This window comes from Nomascus leucogenys, chromosome 6 (assembly GCF_006542625.1).
Source record: "Nomascus leucogenys isolate Asia chromosome 6, Asia_NLE_v1, whole genome shotgun sequence".
Taxonomy (NCBI): Eukaryota; Metazoa; Chordata; class Mammalia; order Primates; family Hylobatidae; genus Nomascus; species Nomascus leucogenys.
In genome coordinates this window covers 56,580,334-56,608,316 of record NC_044386.1, presented here as the reverse complement: position 1 = coordinate 56,608,316, position 27,983 = coordinate 56,580,334, and the positions used below count along the sequence as shown (strand labels likewise).

General features: G+C 38.9%; 1 protein-coding gene across 3 annotated transcripts; it reads left to right on the top strand.

Moving 5' to 3' along the window:
• The first annotated feature begins 13 nt into the window (after window positions 1-13).
• Window positions 14-25,712, top strand: TRIM69 (tripartite motif containing 69). 3 transcript variants are annotated; one of them, XM_012507212.2, is made up of 7 exons: window positions 14-206; window positions 12,859-13,335; window positions 14,331-14,426; window positions 16,593-16,826; window positions 17,607-17,629; window positions 17,715-17,839; window positions 25,116-25,712. In XM_012507212.2, exons 1-7 carry the CDS (start codon window positions 201-203, stop codon window positions 25,655-25,657), a joined length of 1,503 nt encoding a protein of 500 aa, XP_012362666.2. In that variant the 5' UTR covers window positions 14-200; the 3' UTR covers window positions 25,658-25,712. The 3 variants fall into 3 exon arrangements, with proteins under 3 accessions (XP_012362666.2, XP_003266893.2, XP_012362669.1); XM_003266845.2 differs by lacking the exon at window positions 12,859-13,335 and having other exon boundaries at window positions 24-206; window positions 25,116-25,710; XM_012507215.2 differs by lacking the exons at window positions 12,859-13,335; window positions 16,593-16,826 and having other exon boundaries at window positions 24-206.
• The last annotated feature ends 2,271 nt before the right edge of the window (window positions 25,713-27,983 follow it).

The window sequence follows — 27,983 nt, the reverse complement described above, 5'->3', positions numbered from 1 at the left end:
GACAAACTGTCACGGAATCTGCCAGACCTCACTCTGGCCTTGCCGCTTCTCTCCAGTTCCTGAACTTTTCTTCCTTTCATCATGCTCTGAGCCCATTCCTTGAAAACTAACAGGTCCCTGACTCCTGGTCTGCAGCCATCCTGGGCCTGCTGAGCTCTGATTCAAGTGCCTGCCTCTGCCCTTTGGTGGGCTGAAGCTTCATGGAGGCGAGTGACCCTCTTTTTTTACTTAGCAGGGCTTCTAGGAATAGTGTGGAAAACAGGATCATAGAAGAGGATATGGATTTGAGAGCACAAAAGGAAATTCATGAAGGGAAGTATTTAACTTGTGACAGCTGGTAGCTACTATACTCTTTCCAGGACTTGGAATAACCGATAATTTAGACTAGAGAAGCTGGTAGGAAAGTAATGAAATCCACCAAAACATTCTGAGAAAAATTAAACTATATACTATACAAAATTTACTTTCATTATCAATGTAATCATTTTATTTTTTAGATTTAAAAATTATTATGTATAACTTGGTTTGCTTATAATACCTTCACATCTGATTACTTTATATTTAAGGCAGAGTTGATACTCAGATAGTAAACATTTTTAATTGAATTCCTTCCTTTAAGACCTCTTCAGAGCTACAATAAAGGAAGTTATGTTCTTCTGAACTTAGTGTTTTCCTGATTGTCAGAAAAAAGAAAATGCTATTTACTACATGAAAGCTTGAAAAACTCACTAAAATTCATCGACAAGAAATGTTGACACAGGGGCCCTTGAATCCTGAGTTATCATCCATTTCCACCAGTTTCCACTTCTTGTAAAGTTTAATTTCATTATATTAATCATTAAGATCAGTTTCTAATTTCCTCTATCATAGGACCTTTAGGTTTGCTGTTACTCATCTCCGTCCTTAGCTATTGAAGCAAACAGGGCTGTAGGCATTTTGTTTATAATTTCTAGGGGAAAAATAAATACTATTGCCTATACCTACAATATTCTTATTACTTTAAGGCCAAGTCAGTGAAAATAGACACTTTTCCATAATAGTAAAAAAATTGTTTGTGTGATAGTGAGCTTCCCATTACTTCAGGTGTTCAGGCAGAGGTTGGAAAGGAGTGAATTAAATGGCTTAAAATTTCTTTCAATTCTGGGAAGCTCCAAGAAGTCAGAAAGTTCAGAATCTTGCCTTCTTATGTGAAAATGGCATGACTCGTGAAGCAGGAGTGTGTCTTGCTCTTAGGTTTAAGCTGGCTGTGCTATATAGTTTGTCTCTGTGGATGAATTATATTTTTCTGCCCTCAAAGTTAATTCTTCATAAAATCTGCCCATCAAAGTTTAAAAATTACTTTGAAGGAATAAAGGTTGAAAAGCAACAAATGAACTCTCCTTAGATATCTTAACCATGATTTCAAAAATTTACAACACAAAACTTCTCAGGAAAAAAAAATCTCTGGTAAAAATTAAGGATTTCTTATGCAAGCTTCCAAGGACTTCATAGCTCTAATCTTTGCCTTTTCTCTGCTCTTTGAGAATGTGCACAGTGAACCGGAGGAGGAAGAGACATATTTTCTTTCTTTTTTTTTTAAGACAGAGTCTCACTCTGTTGCCCAGGCTGGAGGGCAGTGGCACCATCTCAGCTCACTGCAACCTCCGTTTCCAGGGTTCAAGTGATTCTCATGCCTCAGCCTCCCAAATAGCTGGGACTACAGGGGCGCACCACCACGCCTGGCTAATTTTTGTATTTTTTTTTTTAGTAGAGATGTTACCCAGGCTTGTCTCGAACTCCTGACCTCAGGGAATCCTCCTGCCTTGGCCTCCCAAAGTGAGGCTAAGATTACAGGCCTGGGCCATTGCACCTTGCTGATGTGCTTTCTTATAAAGTGATTCCTGCCAGCCAGGGCTTTATAAGGATGAATATCAATTCCTGACTTGAGTTTCTCTCTCTCTGCCTTAAGGTTAGACTTCTTCCCCTGAAAGGGGCTGGCAGTAGATGTGTTTCCTAAAAGATTTTCAGGTCCAGACATTTTAGAATCTCCTTTGGTTTCCAATTCTATGTCTCCCTCTAGAGCAGTAGGAAGTTATTGCAGATATTTTGCCTCATAAATTTGATCCATTTAATAAATTCAATTCCACAAAACATATTGATAGGCTCTCTGCTGATTCAATGGTTAATAGGCTTTGGGGTCAAATAAATAGTTCAAATCTGGGACCCACTACTTAATAATTGTGACTCTGGCAAGGTACTTTAAACAATCTAAGCTTCAGTTTCCTTAAAATATGTGGTAATAATACCTATCTCATAGGGTTGTTCTGAGATTAAATGAAATAATGTATGTAAAGCCTCTTCCACAGTGAATGCTCAGTAAACATTAGCTAATATAATTAATCCCTTGTTTTACAGAAAAGGATATATTATTGAAAGTCAGGGGAATTGGCAAACCCTCAGCTAGCAAGATGAATTAACCATATAAAACCAATCAATTATATAATATCAACAATTAATAACATTAAATATATTTTCATATCATACAATTCACCCTTTTGAAGTTTACAATTCAGTGGTTTTTAGCATATTCACAAAGTTGTACAATTATCACCACTATCTAATTCCAGAACGTTTTCATTACCCCCAAAAGAAATTCCATACCCATTATCAGTCACTTCCCATTCCTCTTTGCCCCACCTTGGTAGCCACTATATACTTTAAATATACTTTAAAAACACATTGAATAAAATTCCTGAGTGATATCCACCTTCAAAAGACAGTACATTCACTAGGATTACAAACTGACTTTGGTATGTATTCCTTCTCCTAGATTACCTTCAAGTGGCCAGATTCTTCTACAAGTTTTATCTTATTCAGAATGCATCTCTTTTTAAAGTTTTTGAGACAGCTCTGACTGGCTTAAAATGCAGTCTTTTTTTTTTTGAACTTGAGTATTCCCTGATAGGCATATTTTTCTGGGTTTGGTCTTCTTTTTAATTTATAAAAAGAGACAGGATCTCACTATGTTGCCCAGGTTGGTCTCCAACTCCTGGCCTCAAGCAATCTTCCTTACTCAGCCTCCCAAAGTGGTAGGATTATAGGTATAAGCCATCATACCCTGCCCTAGATTTGGTTTTCTAAGCACATATTGAGGGGGTGGAAAATAAACAAGACATTTTTCTCTTCCCTTCCACAGAATTGCCCATTCAGCCTAGTACAAAGAATGAAGTCATCTTCTTTTTAAAGCTTTTTATTATCTTATAGTTAATGTACTTTTTTTTTTTTTTTTTTGAGATGGAGTCGCGCTCTACCCCCCAGGCTGGAGTGCAGTGGCGAGCTCCGCCTCCTGGGTTCACGCCTTTCTCCTGCCCCTGCCTCTACCTTCCGAGTAGCTGGGACTACAGGCGCCTGCACCACGCCTGGCTAATTTTTTGTATTTTTAGTAGAGATGGGGTTTCACCGTGTTAGCCAGGATAGTCTCGATCTCCTGATCTCGTGATCTGCCCGTCTGGGCCTCCCAAAGTGCTGAGATTACAGGCATGAGCCCCCGCGCCTGGCTGGTTAATGTAACCTTTAGTAAATTATTAATATGGAAAAGGATGGTGAATTAAAAATTTTCATTGTACAATAAAACCGTGGGAAATAAGACTAGAAATATGACTTTTCAACATGTTATGGAGAATTCTAAATTCTGAGGCCCTTTTAAAAAAAACTAAAAACTTATTTTGGTAGGCTATGAAAAACACCAGAAGATTTTGGAGACAGAGGAGGGTTGGCAATTATTAATAATTAGACTTTGCAACTGATGAGATGATAGGGAAGAAATAATTGAATAAAATATCTAAAGATAACTCAGATTTCAAAACTGGGAGATTGTTGGTACAATAAATACAAATAGGGAAGTCAAGAGATGGAACTGATTTAGGGAGAAATATGAGTTCCATTTCAGTCAGGTTGATTTTCAAGGACCCAGTTGTGGGCTCAAGAGATTTGGGAGTTATCTCTATTTACAGACTGTATGTAAAGATATGGGAATGAATGGCTCGGTAACAAGAAAGTGGTCAGAGGCAGAAGAACTAGGACAGTATTGTATTACAAGGGCCAAAGGAAATGTTAAATAAGTCAAGGAAGATAGAGATTGACAGTGTCATTAAAGAGTGTTTGGCAAACTCTACCTCAGCACCCTAAGAAAAAATTTCAACAGAATGCTATGGTAGAGGGTCCATTACAAGAGCAGAAATTCAGGCAAGTTACCTTAAGAGGTAACTTCACTTACTTTGAGGATAAACATTTAGTTGAGCAAGGCATCCTGCTAGGCACAGAAATCCAGGAAGAACCAAAGGACAGTGCTGTGGTTAACGTAATACAGCCATTCTCCACTTTATTTCTCTCTCTAATTCTCATCTCTACCAACTGACTCTCTCCACCCTGCATCTCTGCATTTCTTCTGATTTCTGTTGAAAATTCATCTCCTTTATTCTGTTTCCTCTTTCAAGTCCTAAGCACTACCTCACGGCGGTCTTTAAACTTTTGTTTTTACTTTTGACTTCTGGATTCTCCTTTTGTTTAAAAATTCAAATTCATGAGAAGTTCTGGTTTGCCGGATCATCTTTTTGTATTAGGTCATGTCTTGGATTGCTGGACAGCCTATGAAATGAGTTTGAAGCCCATCTGTGGCCTAGGAGAGGGAGTGGACGCCACATGCTGTGTGTAGGCCTGACGTTTAGCGTGTACTATGGGAAGTACAGCTACTGTGATTAAGATATCTAGCAGGTATTAGGGATCAATCTTAGTTTAAAATTCAAGGGTGCAAAGAATAGTACATAGTATTTTCTATAACACTGCTAAATATTGACTTTGCATTCCCATTCCTGTGGGCTGGAGGTAAATTTAACTTATCTTTCAGTAAAGGTATCCACACTGATAAATGCTGAAAGTCCATTTCCCAATCTAGTCAAGTTCATATACTGAGGACATTTGAAATATTCTGCCCATCCCCAGCGTGTGCACGCACGTGTGCGCACCTCCCCCTCCACATCTTCCTTTAAATATATAGAAACGTTAAATAAAGTGTCAAAAGCAATTTGTTAGTTTTTAAATGGTGGATTAAAAACTGATTTTCCCCCTTCTCTTAGAAACTCATCCTTCTTTAAGTCAAAAACCACAAGGAGAATGAAAAATAGACAAACAATTTGCAATGAAACTAGAGACATCAAATAGCTTGAACTACAATCTATGAGGAAGGACTGCCAAATATAGTGAAAGTCAAGCAGGAATGTGACAGAGGATGCCTAGGGATGTGGACCGTACATGAAGGGAGGTGGTACTTTTCCAAAGAAAGTACCCCATCCTGTTGGCCGTGACCCATAAGCCCTGGTACAGAACAAGGAGAACAGGGAAGCAAGCTTAAGCTGGAGCTTTCCTGCACCCATTTGTTACACAGATTTGAGATATAGGAAAGGTGAAGTTGAACAAGGACAAATATGCCATATTTTCAGAAAGCAGTCTGTTGCTGAGGTAGAATGGAGGAGAGAGACTCTTCATTGCAAACAATCCTGCAGTGTTGATCATGGGGAAAAAAGAACCCATGCAAACATTGTTTTATAAAGAAAACAGCCTCAAATATAACCCTGCCTCCATCCTCATACAAGTCTCTTGCAAATAGCTGATTCAGGAAGAACTCACCTCATTCAAAGATGTTTAGAGAAATAAAAAATAAATAGCATCTATAAAACAACAATGGGAGAAAATGTCCAAAGCAAAGCACAGAAAGTTATGGAGTTAGAATATATGAAAAAGAAATAGAAATAAAGACTGGAGTGAGAAGCTTCAATGTCTGTCTGATAGGAGTCTCAGAAAAAGAGGCTACAGAGAATGGTTGAAAGGCAACATTCAAAGAGAAGATGGCCATATTAGGTCCAGACAGGCAAGACCCAGGTTTGGGGAGGTCAGGCATCAGCAATAGGGAACACAGGCTATGTGAGAAACTATAGAGCAAACGGCTAGAGACTCAAGCAAAAGCATTTTGACAACGAAAGTGAGAATCTAGATATGGAATGAGGGCAATATAAATAGTTATTAATGAGAATGGAATTTGATCATGAGGCAAAGAATGTTTAGCCCTGTTCCCCTGGCTAGAATAAATCTGAATATAAGGGAAACTAAGCCCATAACGAGAGGTAAATATAAACTTCTAACTGGGAATGCGCAAGGTTAGGAATGAGGAACAGAGCAGTTCTGGATACTCCAGTTCTCAAGTGGACGTATAGCAGATGGAAATAGCTCTGGCCTTCAGGATAGAGTTGTTTGAATTCCCTGATTCCACCAATGACTTGAGTGTCAGAGCAAGTTCATACTCCTCTGATCTCCAGTTTTCCTCTCAAGAATAGGAGAGTAACCTCTGGACAAACTCAGGGATTTTGCCTCAGAATACCATCTTCTGTCTATATTTAAGTTTTTTATCCTTCAGAGGAAGATGATATGCAAGTTGAAAAATAGAAGCCAGGGACTTCTAGTTGCACTTTGTCCTGGTCCCATAAATGTAGTGGAGGTCCAGATATGAGCAGCTAATGGGCAGAGCCTCTATGTTATTCATTTCTATGCCCCAGGAAGTATGGGCATAGAAACAAAGCTGCCATCACTGAATGTTTATTTACACCATTAGACCTTTAGGCACTGAGATTGAAGCCACTTCTGGTGGCCACTTCTGGTGGCTGTTCATCGAATAGCAGCCCACCCTGGAAGGCATTATATAGCATTCTGCAAAGAATGATATTATTCAGTATAAAAATTCTGGCTCTGGGCCGGGCGTGGTGGCTCACGCCTGTAGTCCCAGCATTTGGGAGGCCAAGGCTGGGGAATCACTTGAGATCAGGAGTTCAAGACCAGCCTGGCCAACATTGTGAAACCCCGTCTCTACTAAAAATTAGCCAGGCATCGTGGCACATGCCTGTAATCCCAGCTGCTCGGGAGGCTGAGACAGAAGACTCGCTTGAACCTGGGAGGCAGAGGTTGCAGTGAGCCAAGATCATGCCATTACATTCCAGCCTGGGCGACAGAGTGAGACTTTGTCTTAAAAAAAAAATTCTGGCTCCGGAATCAAATGTCTTCAATTTATTATTATTAATTTTTTGAGACAGGGTCTTACTTTGTCGCCCAAGCTAGAGTGCAGTGGCATGATCTAGGCTCACTGCAGCCTCAACAGCCCAGGTTCAAGCGATTCTCCAGCCTCAGCCTCCTGAGTAGCTGGGATTACAGGCACGCACCACCACGCCCAGCTTTTTTTTTTTTTTTTTTTTTTTTTTTGGTAGAGGCAGGGTTTCACCATGTTGCTCAGGCTGGTCTCAAATTCCTGGGCTCAAGCGATCCACCTGCCTTGGCCTCCCAAAGTGCTGGGATTACAGGCATGAGCCATCATGCTCGGCCTATAGCTTCCATTTTTTCAAAAATTGAGGTAAAATTCATACAACATATTTTAAAATGTACAATTCAGTGGCATTTAGTGCGTTCACAATGGTGTATAATAATCACCTCTATCTAGTTTCAAAACATTTTTGTCCTCTCAAAAGGAAACCCCAATGCCTAGTCACTTCCAGTGATATGAGCAGTCACTCCCCATATCTCCTTCTCTCCAGCCCTGGCAACCAATAATCTGCTGTCTCTATAGACTTGCCTATTGTGTCTGTGACCTTTTGTGTCTGGGTTTTTTCACTCAGCATAATGTTTTTTTGGTTCATCCATGTTGTAGCATGTATGAGTACTTTATTGCCTTTTCTGACTGAATAATCTTCCATTGTATGAATATGGCACACTTTTCCATTCATTAGTTAATGTGCATTTGGACTGCTTCCACCTGTGCCCATTGTGAATAGTGCTGCTATTAACATTTATGTACAAGTTTTTGTTTGAATATCTGTTTTCAGTTCTTTTGGGTATATTCCTAGAAGTGGAATTGGTAGGTCTGTCTTATGGTAATTTTTTGTTTAAGTTTTTGAGGAACTGCCAAACTGATTTCCACAGTGGTTGCACCAATTTATATTCTCAGTTAACAATGTACAAGAGTCCATTTCTCTGTATCACCAATACTTATTATTTTCCATTAAAAAATTATAGCAATACTAGTAAGTGTGAAGTGGTATTTCACTGTGGCTTCGATTTGAATTTTCCTAATGACTAGTAATACTAAGTATCTTTCCATGTGCTTGTTGGTCATTTGTTTATCTTCTTTGGATAATTGTCTATTCAAGTCCTTTGTCCATTTTAAAAATTGGGTTATTTTTTGCTATTGAGTTGTAAGAGTTGTTTTTTCTGGATAATAGACTTTATCTGGTATAGGATTTGCAAATATTTTCTTCCATTATGTGAGTTGTATTTTCACTCTTTTGCAAAAGGAAAACTAAAAATAGTTTGTTTTGTGTGATGTCTTTATCTGTCTTTAGGACCAAGATAAGCTAGCCTCACAGAATGAATTAGGAAGTGTTCCCTCCTGTTTTTTGGAAGAGTTTGAGAAGGATTGATATTAATTTTTTAAATAGTGGGCAGGATTACCAGTGAAACCGTCTGGTCCTGGGCTTTTCTTTGTTGGGAGGATTTTGATTACTGATCTACTCTCTTTACTTGTTATAGGTCTGTTCAGATTTTCTATTTCTTCTTGAGTCAGTTTTGGTAGTTGGTATGTTTCTGGAAATTTTCCATTTCTTCTGGGTTGTTCATTTGTTGGCATACCATTGTTCATAGTTTCTTATAATCCTTTTTTATTTCTATAAGATCTGTACTAATTTACCCACTTTGATTTCTGATTTTAGTAATTTAAATCTTCTTTTTTTCTTCATCAGTCTACTTAATGGTTTCTAAATTTTGTGGATTTTCCCTCCAAAGAATTGCATTTTTATTTCATTAATTTTTCTCTATTGTTTTTCTATTCTCTATTTTGCTTCTTTTCTTTTGCTCTTTTTTTTTTTTTTTTTTTTTTTTTTTGAGACAGAGCCTTGCTCTGTTGCCCAGGCTACAGTGCAGTGGCACAATCACGGCCCACTGCAGCCTTGACCTCCCGGGCTTACATGATTCTCCCACCTCAGTCTCCCAAATAGCTGGGATTACAGATGCATGCACCACACCTGGCTTTTTTTTTTTTTTTTTTTTTTAGATGGAGTCTCGCTCTGTTGCCCAGGCTGGAGTACAATGGCACGATCTCAGCTCACTGCAACCTCCCCCTCCCAGGTTCAAGCGATTCTCCTGCCTCAGCTTCCCGAGTAGCTGGGATTACAGGTGCTCGCCACCACACCCAGCTGATTTTTGTATTTTTAGTAGAGATGGGGTTTCACCACATTGGCCAGGCTGGTCTTGAACTCGTGACCTCAGGTGATCTACCCACCTCGGCCTCCCGAAGTGCTGGGATTACAGGCATGAGCCACCACACCTGGCCTTTTAAAAAAATTATTTATAATTTTTAGTAGAGATGACGTCTTACTGTGTTGCCCAGGCTGGTCTCAAAGTCCTGGGTTCAAGTGATCCTTCTGCTTTGGCCTCCCAAAGTGCTGGGATTACAGGCATGAGCCACCATGCTCTGCCTCTATTCTTTACTCTTTCCTTCTGCTATCTTTGGTTTAGCTTGTACCTCTCTTTCTAGTTCTAGGGAAAATTTTGGCTATAGATTTGTGGTCTTTCTTTTTTAATGTAGGTGTTTATAGCTATAACTTTCCTTGTTAGCACTGTTTTCACTGTATCCCATAAGTTTTGGCATGCTGTGTTTTTTTGTGTTTGTTTTTGACACAGGGTCTTGTTTTGTCACCCATGCTGGAGTGCGTAGGTGTCATCTTGACTCACTGCAACCTCCACTTCCTGGGTTCAGGTGATCCTCCTACCTCAGCCTCCCCAGTAGCTGGGACCACGGACTTGTTCCATTATGCCCAGCTAATTTTTTTTCTTTTTGTATTTTTGGTACAGACAGGGTTCACTAGGTCGCCCAGGCTGGTCTCAAGCTCCTGAGCTCAAGTGATTGGCCTGCCTCAGCCTCCCAAAGTGCTGGGATTAGAGGTGTGAGCCACTGTGCACAGCCTGTATTTTTGTTTTTACTCATCTCAAAGTATTTTGTAATATTACTTGTAATTTCTTCCTTGACCAATTAGTTAAGACTGTGTTAATTTTCACTTATTTATGAATTTTCCAGTTTTCCTTCTGTTATTGATTTCTAGTTTCATTCCATTGTAGTCAGAGATATTTTGTATGATTTTGTAGAATTATTTCTATCTTCAAATCTATCTCTTTTTGCTTCATGTATTTTGAGGCTCTGTTGTTGGGGGTGTACATGTTTATAATTGTTTTATCTTCTTGATGGATTGACCCTTTTATCATATCCTTGATAATGTCATTCTTTGTATTCTTATAACAAGTTTAACAATTTTTATCTTAAAAGCTTTTTTACCTGATATTAGTAGAGCTACTCCATCTTTTTTGGGTAACTATTTGTATGGTTTATCTTTCCAACTTTTTACTTTCAGCTTGTTTGTGTATTTGGTTCTGAAGTGGGTCTCCTGTAGATAGCCTATAGTTGGGTCATATTATTTTTATCCATTTTTCTAATCTCTGCCTTTTAATCAGAAGTTAATCTATTTCATCTAAGGTAATTACTGATAAAGAAAGACTTACCTATGCCATTTTGTTATTTATTTTCTATATGTGCCTTTTTGTTTCTAAATTCCTTCATTACTTCCCTTTTTTGTGATTGATTTTTTTCTAGCATAACATTTTGATTCTTCTCTTTTTCTTTATATTGCTTAGCAGTTTTTTCTTTAGTAGTTACCCAGGGGGTTATAATTAGTCAACTTTATAACGATCAAGGGTGAATTAATGCCAACTTAGTTTTAATAGTACAAAGAAAAAAATTTTACTATAAAAACTCTGTTCCTTTTCAGCTCTGTTTTCTCCTTTTTATCACAAATTATCTCTTTATACATTGCATATCCATTAACTCACATAACTATTGTTTTGTGCATTTGTCTTTTAAATTGAATAGGGGAAAAAGAGGAGTTAGAAACCAAAAACTGCAATATTGGACTTTATCTATGTAGCTACTTTTTCACTGGTCTCTACTTCTTTATATGGCTTGGAGATACTTCCTAGTTTCCTTTCATTTCAACAGGTAGGACTCCTTTTAGCATTTCTTCTAGAGCAGATCTACTAACATTTTTTATAGATTAAGACTACTAGACAACTCCTTCAGTTTTTGTTTATCTAGGAATATCTTAATTCCTCTTTTCATGAATATATAATTCTTTATTTTTAAAAAATTTTAATTAAAAAAAAGTAGAAACAGGGTCTTGCCATGTCATTCCTGGGCTCAAGTGACCTGCCCACCTTGGCCTCCCAAAGTGCTGGGATTACAGGTGTGAGCTACTGTGCCTGGCTGGATATAGAACTCTTAGTTAACAGTTTTTTTCTTTCAGCAGTTCAGATATGTCATCTCACTGCTTCTTGGCCTTCATATTTTCTGAAAAGAAATCAGCTAATAATCTTATTGAGAATCCCTTGTATGTGAAGGGTCAGTTCTATCTTGCTGCTTTCAAGATTCCTTCCTTGTCTTTGGACACTTCAATTATAATGTGTCTCATTGTGGATCTCTTTGAATTTACCCTGCTTAGAGTTTGTCGAGCTTCTTGGATGTATAATTTCATCATATTTTGGAAGTTTTCAGCCATTACTTTTTAAAAAAAAAAAATATATATATATATTTTGAGACAGAGTTTCACTCTTGTTGCCCAAGCTGGGGTGCAGTGGCATGATCTCAGCTCACTGCAACCTCCACCTCCCGGGTCAAGCAATTCTCCTGTCTCAACCTCCCAAGTAGCAGGGATTACCAGTGCCCACCGCCATGACTGGCTAATTTTTTGTGTTTTTAGTAGAGACAGGGTTTCACCATGTTGGCCAGGCTGGTCTCTAACTCCTGACCTCAAGTGATACACCTGCCTCGGCATCCCAAAGTATTGGGATTACAGGCTTGAGCCACTGCACCTGGCTGCTTCAAACATTCTTTCTGCATTTTTCTCCTTTCTTTCTGGAATTCTTATTATGTCTGTTTGATAGTGTCTTGTGGATCTCTTAGGCTCAGTTCATTGTTGTTCTTTTTTTTTTTTTTTTTTGAGACGGAGTTTCATTGTTGTTGCCCGGGCTAGAGTGCAATGGCGTGGTCTCGGCTCACTGCAACCTCTGCCCTCCCGGGTTCAAGCGATTCTCCTGCCTCAGCCTCCCAAGTAGCTAGGATTACAGGCACCTGCCACCACACCCAGCTAATTTTTGTATTTTTTAGTAGAGATGGGGTTTCACCTGTGTTAGCCAGGATGGTCTCAATCTCCTGACCTTGTGATCCGCCCGCCTCGGCCTCCCAAAGTGCTGGGATTACAGGTATGAGCCACTGCGCCTGGCCTGAAATGTGTTTTTTAAAAAGGAGTGGAGGGGACCTTGGATAGTTGACGATAGAATACTACTGACTGAGGAATCTGATTGATTTTCCAATTCTTTGTACATAATTTCTAGAAAAAAAAAATAAAATACATGTAATAATGAGTAGAGCAGAAGTTGAAAATAAAACTTTCAACAGACACCTGGGGAAAGTGGGTAAAGAGAGAGATGTACAACAAAGTACATTTCTTTGATTTAGTACTGTTTCTTCCTCTGCCTTGATTCTTTATTAAGGTTTAAATAGCATCATATGCTATAATGTCAGAAAACACTCAAGTTACTGGTTCACTTTCAAAGGAGAGATTATGTGCTTTTACTTTAGTTGTACCAATTTTCAGCTCCTTTAGGAATGAAGCCATCATCCTGGAGTGTTAAAATGGGCAACAAGAATGATAAACTCATTTTAGCTGTTCTTTTCTAAAGGTATCCTCCAACCCCTCCTCCAACATCGATCCAGGCAACTATGTTGAAATGAATGATTCAATCACCCACCTACCCTCTAAAGTGGTGATACAAGATATTACTATGGAGCTACACTGCCCACTGTGCAATGATTGGTTCCGTGACCCACTGATGCTAAGCTGTGGCCACAACTTCTGTCAAGCCTGTATCCAAGACTTTTGGAGGCTGCAAACAAAGGAAACATTCTGTCCTGAGTGTAAGATGCTATGTCAGTATAGCAACTGTACATTCAACCTTGTACTGGACAAGTTGGTAGAGAAGATTAAGAAGTTACCCCTACTCAAGGGCCATCCACAGTGCCCAGAGCATGGAGAGAACCTGAAACTGTTCAGTAAACCAGATGGGAAACTGATCTGCTTTCAATGCAAGGATGCTCGGTTGTCTGTGGGGCAGTCTAAGGAGTTCCTGCAAATCTCTGATGCTGTCCGTTTCTTCACGGTGGGTGAACTCTGGGCCTTGAACAATCTCTTAGAAAAACTAGGAAAAATATTTTATAGGGCTTCTTCTTTCTTCCAACCCCATTCCTTTATTCAAATGCTGATTAGAAAGCCCAGACTGCTCAGAAAGTACAATGTATCTGGCAAAGTTCTTTTTCTAGAGTTGCTGCTTATAGGAAAGGAACAGTGGAGGAGCCCTGGCTTACTCCCTCAGTCAAATCTGTACCTAAACTCTGCCATGGTAGCACTCTGCTAAACACTGTATAGAATATGGATATATATAAGATATTGCTCTTGTTATAAAAAATTCAAAATTTGGTTAAGTTGAAAATGAAGAAAACAACAGAAGCAATATAAGATAGTCTACTGTTAAAAGTTAAATTTTGTCACATTTGTAATTCTTAAGAGTTTAGAATTCTGAGACTATTAGAGAAAGGTGAAATAGGGTACATACAGTGAAAGAAAGGGAAAGGACTTGAACTGGGAAATCATTTGGATTTGGAAGGGCAGAAGGAAGAAACAAGTGTTCCAAGTGAGAACAACACAAGTAAAATTATAGATGCTGAGAACAGTATATAACTAGAGTGGAAAATGTGTAGAGTTCTATTCCCTTCTTCAAACCCCTGTAGCTAGCTACTAAGAGAGAAAAACTAAGTTGTAAGCTGCAATTTACTCCATGACTCTTTTTTTTTTTTTTTTTTTGAGATGAGGTCTCACTATGTTGCCCAGGCTGGTCTCAAACTCCTGGGCCCAAGTGATCCTCCCATCTCAGTCTCCCAAAGTGCTGAGATTACAGATGTGAGCTGCCACACCCGGCCTTTTTTCTTTTCTTTTTCACAATTCTTGAACAAGACAAGAACTATGATACAGGGGAAGGGGAAGATTTTTGCAGCAAGAGCTTGCTTTTTTCTTGCACACTGGGGCTTTGGGGAAGATGTCCTTTATAGTCCTTCATCTCCCGAGTTAGTCTGGGTTAATTCTATTTGGTATTCCCAGGAGGAGCTTGCCATCCAACAGAGTCAACTGGAGACAACACTGAAGGAGCTTCAGTCCCTGAGGAACATGCAGAAGGAAGCTATTGCTGCTCACAAGGTGAGGAGCAAGAAAGAGGGGTTATGAGATAGAACTGGAACACACCCTCCATGTAACTTCAGCTATGGGTACAAAGATGCCTAACATATATTATCAACACACTAAATGGTACCTAGGCTATAGAATTGGAAAACTGAGTCTGTAGGGTGGAAAGGAATATGGTGGTGGAGTAGGTTCCTAATAGCTGATCAACAGAGCAGATAAACCTTTCCCCTAATATGCTGATCTTTTTGATGGTTCAGTCACCAGGTGACAATCGTGGGGTTGAAATGTGTCTGGCCTTTGGCTTTATCTATGGCAAAAAAAAAAAAAAAGGAATTTGTCAGAAAAAAAATCACTAAAGATTGCTATGTCCAAAGAAATACCTATATTTCCTTTGAGTTTATAACCAGACACCTCTGGACTAGGTCTCTAAGGTTGTAGGCTTTTCCCAGTTGATTTGATCTTTCTTAGCTTCTTCCAAACTAAATAAAGCTATTGTCTGCACTTTCAACTTTATAGGCACTCTAGGACAACATTAATGGCTAGAGATTTGGCAAATCAGCCCCTAGGTTGGGGTTGGGGGTGCTAAATTGGAAGTTCTGTTTCTTTATTCATTATTCTATGGAGAAGAGCCTTCTCAGGTATTTGGCATCTGGAAGAAAAAATATGTAGACTCAGGGAAAGAATAAGGATATATGGAAGCAATGATGTCTTCAGAAAATCTTGTTCCTGTTGTAAAAGTTCCTATTAGTGTGAGCATTCATTCATTCATTTAACAAATATTTATTGAGTGGGTCAGGCATAATACTAGATATTGGGGATGGGAGACAGCTGTTAATTAAATAATCTCACCAGTAATAATAAAATAACAACTGTGATAAGTACTATAAATGAAAGTATAGGGTATGATGATAGCAAATAAATGGAGAACATAATCTAGACTGGGGGAGGGGTGTTCTCTGAAGAGGTCGCCTCTTAAAAATTGAGAATTGAAGGATAAATAACTTACTCAAGTGAAGTGGGTGAGTGGGGATATGAAGGAGGTGGCCTGGAGAAGAATGTTCTAGGAATAGAAAAGAGCATATGGAAAAGTCCTGAGATGGAAAGTTAGCTGCTATGTTAAACAGAGAAAAGGCCAATAAAGATGGAATATGCTAAGCGAGATGACACTGAAGAGGTGGATATGGGCTCACTGTAACCTCAAACTCCTGGGCTTAAGAGATCTTCCCACCTCAGCCTCCTGAGTATCTGGGACTAGTTTGCCACACCTGGATAATTATTTTATTTTTGGAGAGACTGGGTCTCACCATGTTGCCCAGTCTTGAACTCCTGTTCTAAGCAATCCTCCCAGCTTGGCCTCCATAAGTGTTGGAATTATAGGTATAAGCCACTGTGCCCAGCCAAGACTATCTTAAAGGTGCAATAATAATTATGGACCATGGGATCCAAGCTAGATAAGAGAGGACATGAAGGTAGAAGTTCCTGAATAGAAATGGAGGGATTGGTGAATAGGAGGTTTCAATGAGATCCAATAATTGTTGCAATAGGAGTATGTGAGTGAGCCTGGTGCATAAAAAGTTATTTTGGAGATGATGCAATTGCTGGGGGTGATAAAATCCTAGGTGAGACTATAGGAATGTATCAATAAATGTGGAAATCACTAGAAATGAGAAGAATGAGGAACTGAGAAGCCAGGATGTCAAATGGTTTCCTTGTGAGGATGTTGAGGTCACCCAAGGAAAAAGCTGCAAGTGTAGCAGTGGCATTCCCCCAGTTCTGATTTCTAGGTAAGGACAGTTCTTCCAGCCTCCCAATACCCCCAGTCTAACAGTACCACTTGGCAGCTTTTGGTTTACCAATCTAGGAGGGTATTATCATTCATTCTAGAATGTTTGATTAACTCCACAGTCTTATTTAATATGATATTGGTTACCATCTCAGTACTGCAATAGGAAACTAGAGGTCACTTTTGACTATTTCATTCTGAACTATTAAATTAGTTGGAAAAGGAGTAAGTCTCCCAAAGGACTCATTTTAGTATGGTTGAATTTGATATTCAGTAGCCATTTGTATGCATTTTTCTGTGATGGTATTTCCCAAGTGTGTGAGTGTTGGTGGTGTGAGCCCCCATCCCCAAGCACTAGTCTCTGCAGTAACCATGGTGATAATCATGGAGGTTTCCAGGAAAACAAGCTACATCTGCAGCAACATGTGTCCGTGGAGTTTTTAAAGCTGCATCAGTTCCTGCACAGCAAAGAAAAGGACATTTTAACTGAGCTCCGGGAAGAGGGGAAAGCCTTGAATGAGGAGATGGAGCTGAATCTGAGCCAGCTTCAGGAGCAATGTCTCTTAGCCAAGGATATGTTGGTGAGCATTCAGGCAAAGACGGAACAACAGAACTCCTTCGACTTTCTCAAAGTGAGAATCCACACCAATATGATTATGGGTACCTTCCTACCTAGAGGGGGGAAGAGATTTGGAAAGAATGCAGAAGTGGCTTTTCACTTTCAGGGAAAACAAAACAAAACAAAACTGTTATAGTGCTTTTAAGATTCGCTGGAAGAAAAGGAGGAGGCTGCTTCAGCTATATGCACAGCAGAAAGCTTTACTTTCATCCTCTTAGGAAATACAATTTTTAAATTCCATTAATCATAGTATATAGCAATGGTTTAATATTTTTCCATAAACAGCTTGATGCATTATTTCTCAAAAATAAAAATGTTGCAGCCTGAGTTGTATCTTTGGCTCTTAGCAATCGTAAGTTGACCTGTCTGAAAAGCTGTTTTCTAACCTTTGCTTCCCTAAGCTTCACCTCTAAAGAAGCATTGGTTACCATCTCAGCACTCAGAAGTTTAATTAGCTAGAGTAAGGAAAAGTGGCCTTGGGACTGGGATACCTGCTGTGTTTTTCTTCGGAGACTATTTGAAAGTATAGGTAAAGATAGCTTAACCTTAAGTATTGTCTTATTGGCTTCTGTCTCGCTCCCTGTAGAAGGGAACTCTAGAAAGAGCAAAAGATCAGTTTAACCTGGGTTAGGATCAGAGATGAAGATTAGAAAAAGTGTATGAAAGATGAAAGAAGTTGGTAGAGATGAGTTGGGGACCATCTGCACAAATTCTGGTGGTGGCTGGTATCACCAAAGAAATTTTGAGAGTTGATGAACAGGCATCTCATGTCTCTCTTTCTCCTTTCTTCTAGGACATCACAACTCTCTTAGATAGGTAAGTGTTTCCCTATGGTACTATTAATATCATTCCTTGAGTCTCTGGAGGATGTCTAAGGATAAATGATTTATGTCCCCTGCAGCTTGGAGCAAGGAATGAGGGTGCTGGCAACCAGAGGGCTTATTTCCAGAAAGCTGAACCTGGGCCAGTACAAAGGTCCTATCCAGTACATGGTATGGAAGGAAATGCAGGACACTCTCTGCCCAGGTATCAGTGGGTAGTAACTATTGGTTCTTGAGGCTCCTAATCTATGTTTAATCTGTGGGACCTCTTCTGTGGCCCTAATTAGGTTTTTACAGTCTGGGATAGGGAAGGGGTACAGTTTGGCCTAAAGGAGGCTAGTTGGTACGACTGAATTTTTTCTAGTGCCATGACCTAAGAATTTATGAGTTTGTGCTCGTAAATAGATACGAGTTTGATATCAGAATTACTTCTTAGCGTATGATTTTGGCTGTTTTATGAAAAGTGGCAACAGCCAAAATTTTATCTTGTTTTGCTAAATCAGCTATATGAATCCCAGGGGCTTCTCTGAAGGAGAAGGTTTCTGAACATACTCTTTTTTATGTACACTGGGTCTTTACAGTTTCTTTTGTGCTTGATGTTTACAGCGTAGATTGTTTAGATCTTCGGTGCTTCAGAAGAAAACCAATAATTTAAATAAACATACCTAAGAAGGACACTAAGTTTTTGTGTTCCTGCAGATACCAAAGGACTGAGCAAGACAAAATAACACACATGGCATTTCAAGAACATCAAATAAAGTCCTAAATAAAAATCTTTACAGAAATAAAATTCTAAATAGAGTTTTTATAGAATTCATACTCATCATTATTATTATTGTTTATGGTTAGTGATTCAATGAGAAATCACAAATATATCCCTGATTTAATGAAAAATCACAAATTTTTCCAGGTAATTGACATTGAAGAAAAATCAACTATACTGAGATATAGTTAACATAAAGTAAAATTATCCAATTTTAAGGGCACAATTTGATGAGCTCTGATGTATATATACACTTAGGTAAACATCTCCATAATCGAAATATAGAAGATTTTTATCACTCCAAAAAGTTCCTACATGCCCCTTTGCAATCAATCTCTTCCTTCTACTCTCAGCCTCTAACATTCACTGACATGTTTTATTTCACTTTAAATATGTCTTTTCTAAATTTTTGTCTAAGTGATAGCATACATTATGTAGTGTTTTGTGTCTGTTTTTTTTCACTTAGCATAATGTTTTTTTTTTTTTTGAGACGGAGTCTCACTCTGTTGCCCAGGCTGGAGTGCAGTGGCGCCATCTCTGCTCACTGCAAGCTCTGCCTCCCGGGTTCACGCCATTCTCCTGCCTCAGCCCCCCGAGTAGCTGGGATTACAGGCACCCGTCACCATGCCTGGCTAATTTTTTTGTATTTTCAGTAGAGACAGGGTTTCACTGTGTTAGCCAGGTTGGTCTCGATCTCCTGATCTCGTGATCTGCCCACCTCAGCCTCCCAAAGTGCTGGGATTACAGGCGTGAGCCACTGTGCCAGGCCACATAATACTTTTTGAGCACTTATGGTGTTCCATGTATCAATAATCATGATTATTCAGTTTACTCATTTACCAATTGATGGACATGGGGTAGTCCATGGTAGTTTTATCCATCCTGCAATTAATGAAAATCTCAGTTTCTCTATATCCTTTCCAAAACTTGATATTGTCAATCTTTTTAATTTAAACCATTTTATTGAATGTATAGTAGTATCTTATTGTGGTTTTAATTTGCCTATCTCTTTTTTTGATGGGAGGGTGGGACAGAGTCTCACTCTGATGCCCAGGCTAGAGTACAGTGGTGCATCTCAGCTCACTGCAATCTCTGCCTCCGAGGCTCAAGTGATTCTTGTGCCTCAGACTCCCAAGTAGCTGGAATTATAGGCGTGCACTGCCATGCCTAGCTAATTTTTGTATTCTTAGTAGAGACGAGGTTTTGCCATGTTGGCCAGCCTGATCTTGAACTCCTGGCCTCAAGTGATCCATCCACCTCAGCCTCCTGAAGTGTTGGAATTACAGGCATGAGCTGTGGTGCCCGGCTGCAAATCCCTAATGAGCAATCCTGTTGAGCATCCTTTCATGTGCTTCCTTGCCATTCATATATTTTTTTGGTTGTGTTCAGTCTTTATATTTTTGTTAAATTGCTTTATTATTAAGTTGTAAAGGATACAAATCCTTTATCAGATATATGTTTCTTAAATATTTTCTCTCACTCCATGGCTTGCCTTTTTTTTTTTTTTTTGAGATGTAGTCTCACTCAGTCACACAGGCTGGAGGGTGGTGCGATCTTGGCTCACTGCAAGCTCTGCCTCCCGGGTTCACGCCATTCTCCTGCCTCAGCCTCCTGAATAGCTGGGACTACAGGTGCCCACCACCACACCCGGCTAATTTTTTTGCATTTTTAGTAGAGATGGGGTTTCATCATGTTAGCCAGGATGGTCTCGATCTCCTGACCTGGTGATCTGCCTGCCTCGGCCTCCCAAAGTGCTGGGATTACAGGCGTGAGCCACTGCACCCGGCCCTCTTTGCCTAATTTCAAGACTTGCTTTTTGTCACTTGCTTCCATTAATTTGATTATACGGGGTCTTGGTGTGATTTTCTTTGTATTTATTCTGCTTGTGCTTCATTGAGCTTCTTGGATCTAAGGGTTTGTAATTTTCATCAAATTTGGAATGATATCACCTGGTATGACTTCAAATACTTTTTTACCAACCCCTTTTCTCCTCTCCTTCTTGGAGTCTAATTTTACCTATTTTAGACAACTTGATATTGTCAAGTTGCCTCATGTCATTGATACTCGGCATTTTTTTTAGCCTTTTTTCGCCTCACACTTTATTTTAAATGGTTTCTATTGTTATTCAAGTTCTCATCTTTTCTTCTGCATGGTCTAATCTTCTGTTAATATTGTTCAAGATATTTTCATTTTATATACATTTCATTTCTAGAAGTTTCACTTGGGTCTTATATCTTTCTTCTCTCTTCTCACCATGTTCATGCTTCCTCTACATTCTTGAAAAAATGGAAGACATTTATCCATTTTAATGTCCTTGTCTGCTAATTCTATCATCATTGTCATTTCTGGGCCTGATTTTATTGTTTGATTGTTCTCCTGAGAGTCATATTTTCCTGCTGCTTTGTCTGACTAGTAATCTTTTTCTTTTTAATGGGCTTTTTTAGGACACTTTTAGATTTTTTAATTTTACAGAAAAACTGAGAAGATAGTATTGAGTTTTTTATATGCGCCATTCTGTTTTCCCTATTATTAGCATCTTAGATTTAACATTTTAAACAACTAATGTACCAAAATTGATACATTATTAACTGAAATCCACAGTTCCTTTAGATTTTCTTATTTTTTACCTAATGCCATTTTTCTGTTTTAGGTTCCCATCTAAGATGCCACATTGCATTAAGTTGTCATTTTCTTTAGGTGCCCCTTGGCTGTGACAGTTTCTCAGACTTGCCTTATTTTTTATGACTCAGACAGTTTTGAGGAGTACTGGTCATATATTTTGTAAGAATGCTGCACTATTGCAATTTGTTTGATGTTTTCCTCATAAAATTGGGGTTATGAGTTTGGAGAGGAAGACAGTAGCGTTAAAGTGCCATTGTCATCACATCACATTAAGTGTTCATACCGTCAACATGATTTATGACTATGGATGTTGACTTTAATCACCTAGCTGAGGAAGTGTCTGTCATGTTTCTCCACTGTACTCTTTTTTCCTCCTTCTATACTTGTATACTTTGGAAGGCAGTCACTGTGCACAGCCCACGCTTAAGGAGTGGGTAGTTATGCTGCCTCTCCCTGAGGGTAGCGTATTAATGTAAACTATTTGAAATTTTGCTGCCCTGGAGATTTGTCTCTTCTGGTTGGTAATTTTTTACTGGATGCCAAATATGATGAATTTCATATTGTTTGTACTGATGAATTCATATTGGTGAATTTTATATTTGCTGGATTTTGTTGTTCTTTCAGTTCTATTGAATTTAACTCTGGCATGCAGTTAACATTGTATGAAATCATTTTGTTCCTTTTGAGGCTTAAATAAAGTCTGGTTAGAGTGGCTCAAGAACAGCCTTTAATCTAGGGCTAACTTGGCCCATTTTCTAAAGTAATATACCCTTCTGATTACCCTACCTGATGTTGACATATTATGACATTTTTCTATTCTGGTTGGCAAGATTGAAAATTATTCCCAGCCTTGTGTGAGCTCCAGAAATTGCTCAGTCTACTGATTTCTGGAGGTTCTTTCTCTGGCCTTGATGAGTTTCACTGCATGCATGTGCAGATTAGTACTCAGCGACAGCCTTGAGAGAATCCCTCTGTAGATGTTTGAAAGTTTCTGTGAAGTTCCCTCCTCTGTTACTCTGCTCAGCAAATTGTAGCTGCCTTGGTATGACACAGAGTTTTTCTTCCTGTATACTTTGCTGTGTAAAGCCAAACTTCACTTCTAGCAATCTTTTAAAGTGCAAACTGATTTTTAAATTTTTGGTATAATTTTACATCAAGAAAACCAAATGAGATTTATTTAATTTATGACTATTTACTAATAATGAATTATTTATCCATATACTCTCCCTCTATACAGAGTGGGAAATCGTTTTTCTATGGTAACTGTGGTCAGACCTTTGTAAAATATATTCCATACTTTTTATAAGTCTTTGCTTATTTTGTAGATCCATATATTCTCCTTTTCTGCCAGCCTTATAAATTAGGCTGTTGCTTTAGAGCAGGAGCTGGCACTTTTTCTGTAAATGTTTGAAGAGTAAATATTTTAGGCCTTGCAGGTGTATGGTCTTTGTTGCAGCTACTTAACTCTGCTCTTGTAGTGAAAAAGAAGCTACAGACAACTTATAAATGAATGGTCATAAATGTGCTCCAATAAAACTTTGCTTACAAAGTAGGCAGTGGGCCAGATTTAACCTGTTGGTTGTAGTTTGCCTATTCTAGCTTAGGGAATTATTCAATTTAAAATATTTGCATGAACAAATGCCCAAATAATGTGGAGTGAACCATATGGGGAAAAAGCATTCTAGGACAAGGGAAGAAACTATAAGGACCCTGAAGTAGGAATGATCTTCATTATGTTCATGGAACTGCCAAAAGGCAAGGGTGGATGAATCAAAGTAAATGAGGGAGGGTGTAGTGGGAGATGAAGTAGAGAGGTAGGTAAATCATGTGGCTCTTTTTTCCTCTGTAAGGACTCTGGATTTTATCTCAGATGTGATGGTAAACATAAGAGTATGCTGAGCAGGGAAATGGCATTATCTCATTCATGATATGTGTAGAATAGGGTGCAGATGGACAAGAGAGGAAGCAGAAGAGTGAAAAGCTATTGCAGTATTTCCAGGCCAGTGATATTTCTGGAAGTTGTCAGAAGTGTTTGGGCACAAGATATATTTTGAAGGTGGAGCTGACAGAACTTTTCGTTATATGAATATGGCATGAGAAGGAAAGAGAGGACAAAAAACTGACTCAGGAATCTTCAGAGCCAATGCATGCTGAACTAGCTAGAGATGTGTCAGAGGCTTAGCAAAGACAGCAGACTGGGATTCCAAAAGGTTGCTAAAAAGTCTTTATGGTACCTCCAAAGAAAACCCAGTCCTCACATTAGAAAGATTAACAACCCAAAGTGAATGAGTATATGTAAGGGGATAGGGATTTAGCCTATATGGAAAAATTCAAGATTCTTAATTCTTCAAAGCATCTTGTTGGAAAGAGAAGTCCCTGGGATGATGGAAAAGACTCAGGCTTTTCTGAGAAGATAGAGTTAGGCTAGAGTTTGTGACTAGGCTGGCCAACATGGTGAAATCCTGTCTCTACTAAAATTACAAAAAAAAATCAGCTGAGCGTGGTGATGCATGCCTGTAATCCTAGCTACTCGGGAGGCTGAAGCAGGAGAACTGCTTGAACCCAGGAGGGGGAGGTTGCAGTGAGCCGAAGTTGTGCCACTGCACTCCAGCCTGGGGGACAGAGCAAGACTCTATCTCAAAAAAAAAAAAAAAAAAAAAAAAAAAAAAAAAAAAAAAAGAGAGACAGAGAGAGAGAAACTAGATTGATTTTGCGTCCAAGGATAAATAAATCCAATAACAACAACTGCATGCATATATATATCTGTGTCCATTGTGTGAACATACATAGCTATTATGTCTCCTTTATCAAATTTCATGTCAATGTCCAATGATCTCACATCTGGAATTTGTGTCATCCTCTTGCTGGTCAGCTTTCAACCTCTCTTCATTTGGTTTAGATATTGTTTTTTATACTGCTGCCCTTTGAATTGTCTAAACCAATGCTTGTAAAATTATCTGTGATGAAGGGCCAATTAAAAAAATCTCAATCTGTCATGGACTGATACTTTTGTAGAATACAATATAAATTACTTGAAAAAGTAAAATTAAAAAAAGCAAAGATTACAAAGTACAAGTCCAATTTTGTAATTATTAGATTCAACTGACATAAACTTACTGTCAATTTGCTATGAAAGTTCCTAAAAGTTTACTCTTAATTTCTATACTATCTTTGTCCGAGACTGTTAACCACATAGTATGTGGACCACATTATGAGTGGCAATGATATAAACCACTCGAGATCTCAAAAATCTCATTATCTGTTAAACCAAAATAAACCTCTCACTATTGTCCTCTAAACTCTGTACCAATTAGTTCAGTCTTGCCTGTGTCTAACAGGCAAGCTCTGTGTTCTCTTCCACACAGGTGACTGTTTTTAATCCATTTCTTTCTGTTTATTCAAAACATCCTAAATACATCTCATATATATACAACTCAATACTTACCTTCCTCAGAAAGCTTTCCTAGAACATCCTTACCTAATTTTTACCCCTTTGGCATTTGTATTTTCTTATATTTATTAGTACAGGTTTGTATTATTTGTATTGTTTCCTTTAGTAGAGCATAAATTACTTCCGAGTAAACCCTGATTTTTACCCTAAATATAAAAATGTCTAGAATATAGTAACATGGATACCCAAACAATAAAAGGCATGTAAGTGGCCAGGCATGGTGGCTCATGCCTGTAATCTCAGCACTTTGGGAGGCCTAGGCAGGTGGGTTGCTTGGGGTCAGGAGTTCGAGGCCAGTCTGGCCAACATGGCGAAACCCTGTCTCTACTAAAAAAATTACAAAGATTAGCCAGGTGTGGTGGTGCACACCTGTGATCCCAGCTACCTGGGGGGCTGAGGCATGAGAATTGCTTGAACCCAGGAAGCGGAGGTTGCAGTGAGCTGAGATTGCACCACTGCATTCCAGCCTGGGCAACAGTGTCTGCCTCAAAAAAAAAAAAAAAAAAAGCATATAAGTAATTGCTTGCCTAACAGTCTATATGTATGGGGAGATAAAGTACTCTTGAATATGAAATACTTTTACTGTGGGAATTTGTGTTTACCCCCTTTTCTCCCATGCTCTGCTTTCTTTTATTTTCTTACTAGGCCTATCTCCATTAACTCTGGACCGTAAAACAGCTCACCCAAATCTGGTGCTCTCCAAAAGCCAAACCAGCGTCTGGCATGGTGACATTAAGAAGGTAATGCCTGATGATCCAGAGAGGTTTGACTCAAGTGTGGCTGTGCTGGGCTCAAAAGGCTTTACCTCTGGAAAGTGGTACTGGGAAGTAGAAGTAGCAAAGAAGACAAAATGGACAGTTGGAGTTGTCAGAGAATCCATCATTCGGAAGGGCAGCTGTCCTCTAACTCCTGAGCAAGGATTCTGGCTTTTAAGACTAAGGAACCAAACTGATCTAAAGGCTCTGGATTTGCCTTCTTGCAGTCTGACACTGACTAACAACCTCGAGAAGGTGGGCATATACCTGGATTATGAAGGAGGACAGGTGTCCTTCTACAATGCTAAAACCATGACTCACATTTACACCTTCAATAACACTTTCATGGAGAAACTTTATCCCTACTTCTGCCCCTGCCTTAATGATGGCGGGGAGAATAAAGAACCATTGCACATCTTACGTCCACAGTAATGAGTCTTACTATTATACAAATTCAGAGTGTTATTAAAGAGGTGTTGAAATATTTTACTAGTCTCACTGGATTCTCTTCTCAATTTATGGGGAACTATGGAATAATGAAAAGAGGATGCACAAATCAAATTCCATTCTTTCAGTATCCTAAATAGATTTCACTGGAGCCTTTCAAGGTATCATTCTTCTCTGGGGTCTTTCATGACACAGGAGCCACTCTCATGAGAGTGATCATCACGCTACTGTTACTGCAGCAAACTGCAACTTGAGTTTGTGATGTTTGGAAACCCTTTGCAAATATGCCCAAAAATGATCATGTTGTCATATTTTCCAGCTTAATGACCCTTAGCAGTGGAATTTTCAGGTGTTCACTTTTCTATTTAATTATTTTTTGATATACATTTTTATCTTTCTCTTTTTTTTAGAACTTACTGCTGTAATTTTATTTTATTTTTTTGAGACAGAGTCTCGCTGTGTTGTCTAGGCTGGAGTGCAGTGGCATGACCATGGCTCACTGTAGCCTCAACCTCCTGGGCTCAAGCAATCCTCCCATCTCAGACCCTGAGTAGCTGGGACTACTGGCGCACGCCACTTCAAGTAGAGATGGGGTTTCATCATGTTGCCCAGGCTTTTCTGGAACTCTTAGGCTCAAGAGATGCTCATGCCTCAGCCTTCCAAAGTGTTGGAATTATAGGTGTGAGATACCATGCCTGTCCTGTAATTTTAAACCATGCTCCACAGGCTTAAATAAAAAAGTAGGAAATGATCTGGACTAGTTTATAATCTTGTCTTGAATTCTCTCAAGATATATTTTAGTCTAGCAAATCTGTGATTCTTTCCCTTCCTTTCTCAGTTCCATTTCCCTGCTTTATCTGTCTGCAGGAGACATGCATATATATATATGTATATATATACACACACACACACATATATATGCAGTCTGAGAGATGGAGTCTCACTATGTTGCCTAGGCTAGTCTTGAATTCCTGACCTCAAGCAACCTCCCACCTTGACCTCCTAAAGTTCTAGGATTACAGATATGAGTCACCACACCCAACCTCCATCTACTTTTGACTACATCCTTTTTCATCATTCCTGCCTATAATTTAAGTAGTATTTTGCATCTTGTTCTCTCCAATATACTCATCCTTGAGCTTGTTCCAAGTCTAAAATTCTTAACATCATTGATCTCAGCAGTACTCTTGATTGACTGTCCCTATTTCCTTTCTTTGGAAGTCCTCATCTAAATGGGCTTTATTCTCTATAGCTGACAGTTTTGGGGGAACTTTTTAGGACCTTCAGCATTGGCCCTCTAAAATTATAATTAGCACAGTTTTTGTTTTTTTGGGGGGGATCAGGGCAAAAGCTTAAATGTATGTATGTGAAAAATAATGCAAATACTACAGACAATATTCATGTAGTTTGTTATATACAATATTCATACATTTACAACTGATTTGGATAAACAGCCATAACAGGATTAAGACTACATTTAAGAAATTGCCTTTTTTTTTTTTTATCAATTCACTTCAATCAGAATGTAGTAAGAACATATTTTGTGCCTGGAATCTTGCTTAATGTCTTAAAGGGTATAAAAGCAGCATAAAAAGAAAGGCATGCCAATAGAAAGTAATCTGACTAAAAATTAATTCACTTCTAAGGTATAAAAAGTTACAGCTGAAATATATTATTATTATTTTTTTAAGACAAGGTCTTACTCTGTCACCCAGGCTGGAGTACAGTGGCACAAACACTGCTCATTGCAGCCTGGGACTCTTGGATCCTCCCACCTCAGCTTCTCGGGTAGCTAGGATTATGGGTGCAGGCAACTACACCCAACTAAATTTTTATTTTTAGTAAAGACGAGGTCTCACTATGTTGCCCAGGCTTGAAATATATTATTCTTAAGATGCAATGGTTCTTAACCCTGGATACACATTAGGTTCATGTAGGAAGCTTTAAAAAAAATTTAGATGCCTGGACTCCAGCCAAGACCAATTTAGTAAAGATCTCTAGCAAGTGAAACCCTGCTAGAGTCCCAGTGTACAGTGGCTACAGGCCACTAGTTTCTAAAAGCTCTCAGGCGATTCTAATATGTGGCTGGGGCAGACAGCCACTGAACTAAAGCAACATGTTTTATTTATTTTTACTTTAAAAAATTTTTTCCACAAGTTATTGTGGTATAGGTGGTATTTGGTTAGGTGAGTAAGTTCTTTAGCGGTGATTTGTGAGATTTTGGTGCACCTATCACCTAAGCAGTGTACACTGCATCATATTTGTAGTCTTTTATCCCTCGCCCCCCTCCCACTCTTCCCTCCAAGTCCCC

Bases quoted from the DNA above. Each gene is read 5' to 3' on its own strand.
- TRIM69 (XM_012507212.2), top strand. The intron at 13,336-14,330 runs GTGGGTGAACTC...TGGTATTCCCAG, and splicing joins ATGCTGTCCGTTTCTTCACG to GAGGAGCTTGCCATCCAACA. The intron at 17,630-17,714 runs GTAAGTGTTTCC...TGTCCCCTGCAG, and splicing joins ATCACAACTCTCTTAGATAG to CTTGGAGCAAGGAATGAGGG.